This window comes from Cynocephalus volans, chromosome 6 (genome assembly GCF_027409185.1).
Source record: "Cynocephalus volans isolate mCynVol1 chromosome 6, mCynVol1.pri, whole genome shotgun sequence".
NCBI classification, from domain to species: domain Eukaryota; kingdom Metazoa; phylum Chordata; class Mammalia; order Dermoptera; family Cynocephalidae; genus Cynocephalus; species Cynocephalus volans.
The window spans coordinates 98325436-98327935 of record NC_084465.1 but is presented as its reverse complement, the minus strand read 5'-3'; the positions used below and the strand labels follow the sequence as shown (position 1 = coordinate 98327935).

At 43.7% G+C, this 2500-nt stretch overlaps 1 protein-coding gene across 1 annotated transcript; it reads right to left on the bottom strand.

Annotated features, from left to right (window-relative positions):
- Window positions 1-360: 360 nt before the first annotated feature.
- Window positions 361-1302, bottom strand: LOC134379774 (olfactory receptor 1361-like). The gene has a single exon (XM_063098924.1). The coding sequence runs from the start codon at window positions 1300-1302 to the stop codon at window positions 361-363; it is 942 nt and encodes a 313-aa protein (XP_062954994.1).
- Window positions 1303-2500: the final 1198 nt, after the last annotated feature.

Below are 2500 nucleotides of genomic sequence, written 5' to 3'. Positions count from 1 at the left end.
TGATTTTACACAAGCCCAGGTCTTATACTAAGTCCTTGTTAGCACTCTTCTATTGAGATGCCTCACTATTCCCTGATGGTGTGTGCTCTCCCTTGTTATAATGAGTAATAAACCTAACATATTCGGCTACTGGTATGTTCCTGGTAAATTTTGGATGGAGGGCATTGACAATTGCAATAGTCACATAATTTGATTAAGGGGTCCTTCTTCCCACCTTCAACCTGAAGAGTCTACATTGAGTCTCTCCCAGATAGTAGATGTTTCTCTTACAAAAGACAAATGGTACATTCCTCATAGTTGAAAAACAAATAGGATTTTCTTGGAAAGTAGTTCTCTCCATGATTTTCTTAGCCCATATCATTATTGGGTGGAAAAAAATTTCATGGAAACCACTCTTCTAATAGCCCCTTTCATATCCTTGTTCCTCAGGCTGTAGATGAAAGGGTTCAGCATGGGGGTCACCACTGTGAACATTACAGCAACTGCTATATCTTTATTAGATGAGTGGGAGAATGAAGGGTTGAAATACAGAGATATGATGGTGCCATAGAAGATGAAGACCACAGCCAGGTGGGAGCTACAGGTGGAGAAGGCTTTCCATTTTCCCTTTGTGGATGGGACTCTCCAGACAGCACAAGCAATAAGGATGTATGACACCAGGATGCAAATAAGTGGGGAAATCATTATTAGCCCTGCATAGATAAAAATCAACAGCTCATTGAGCTGTGTGTCTGAGCAGGAGAGTTGCAGGAGAGGAGTCACATCACAGAAAAAGTGGTGGATCACATTGTCTGCACAGAACGAGAGTCGAGCCATCAGCAGGGTGTGCACTAGGACATCCAGGTTGGCAATGACCCACGATCCACTGACCAGCAGGGCCCAGAGCTGACGGCTCATCTTTGTTGTGTAATGTAAGGGGTGGCATACAGCAACAAAGCGGTCGTAGGACATCACAGCCAGGAGGAAATTGTCCATGTCCACAAAGACAAATACAAAATACATCTGTGTGAGACACCCAGAGAAGGAGATGCTGTGACTCCCGTGTATGTGATTGGTCAGCATCTTGGGGACGGTGGTGGAGGAGAAGCAGACGTCCACGAAGGACAGGTTGCTGAGGAAGAAGTACATGGGGGTGTGCAGGCGGGAGTCAGTGCTGATAGCCAGGATGATGAGCAGGTTTCCCAGGACTGTGACCAGGTACATGCTCAGGAAGAGCACGAAGAGGAGCTGCTGCTGCTGGGGCTGCCTGGAGAATCCCAGGAGGAGGAACTCAGAGATGCTCAACTGGTTTGTCCCTCTCATGGCTTTGAGCTCAGATTCAGAGAAGAGAGGTAGAGGTCAGAAATGTGGAAGAGGATTTGGATGCAACAAGAAGCTCCAGCCACAGTCATGTTAACAAAATCTGTCAGAGTTGTTCAGTCAGGATCTCCCCATGGTCCCTACATCCCCAACTTCCAGCTCCCAGTCCTTGATGGTGCTGGTACCACTGGACTCATTCTTTTAATTTTATAAAATATAACATTAAAACAACACGCAGGCACATAGACAGCCCTTCTCTGTGATCACGTAGGTCTCTTTTGACATTCCCAGGCTTTCTCCTACTCCTGAGTAGCTCACAGAAACAAGAGAAATAGCTGATTATTACTGTTTATTTCAAGCTCCAGCTGATGGCTCTTACTATTGTTCCCTGGATGTGGAAGATTTAGCAAAGAGGGTTCATCAAAGTACTTCACTCATTAGTAAAGAAATATTGACATCTACACTGTTATATTACCTGGGAGAATTTGATACTGTTACTATCAAGTTTTCTTCACCTTGAAGGAACTGGTCAATGGTTCCCTTTATTCTTAGGATTGGAAAGTCTTGGAAATACAGGCAATACCTGCACAAGTGAAGAGCAGATGTTCATATCCTTTGCCCCCTGTGCAGGAAGGATGTTTGCAGAATCATAGACGAGTATTTACAGTAGCCTCCATGGCCACTGGGATTAGACTCCCTGAGAGTCTCATTAGAGACAAGCAGTAAATAATTGTCCCACCTATTTCCTGATCCCTGTAGACCCAACAATGACAAAGTACATTATCTAATTCCTGGGTCAGAACTGGGAGATATTGCAATCTGGATGGAGACAAGTCCCAGAGAAAATTCCTTGAGACTTCCAATTGCAACACCTTGCTGATCTGGGTTTATGTTTATAGGTTTGAAAAGTCAGTTATTAAAAGATTTTTCTTCTTGCTTTCTTATTTCAGAAACTGGGGTTACTGCAGTGTTATCTGAGTGAGCCCCTCTGTTTTGTTCTTGTTTTTTGTTTTTTCATATCTGGCAATTTACTACATAGAGTTAGTTATTTGCAGATAGGCATGCAGGGTGAGGGGGAGGAGTCGCATTACCGATTTGTGCTTAATCCTTTAAAGCATTTCGTGCAAAGGATAACTTTTTTTGTAATTAGGAGGAAGAGATATATCAGGGAGTTCACAGCATGTCATGATTGAGAAACTCC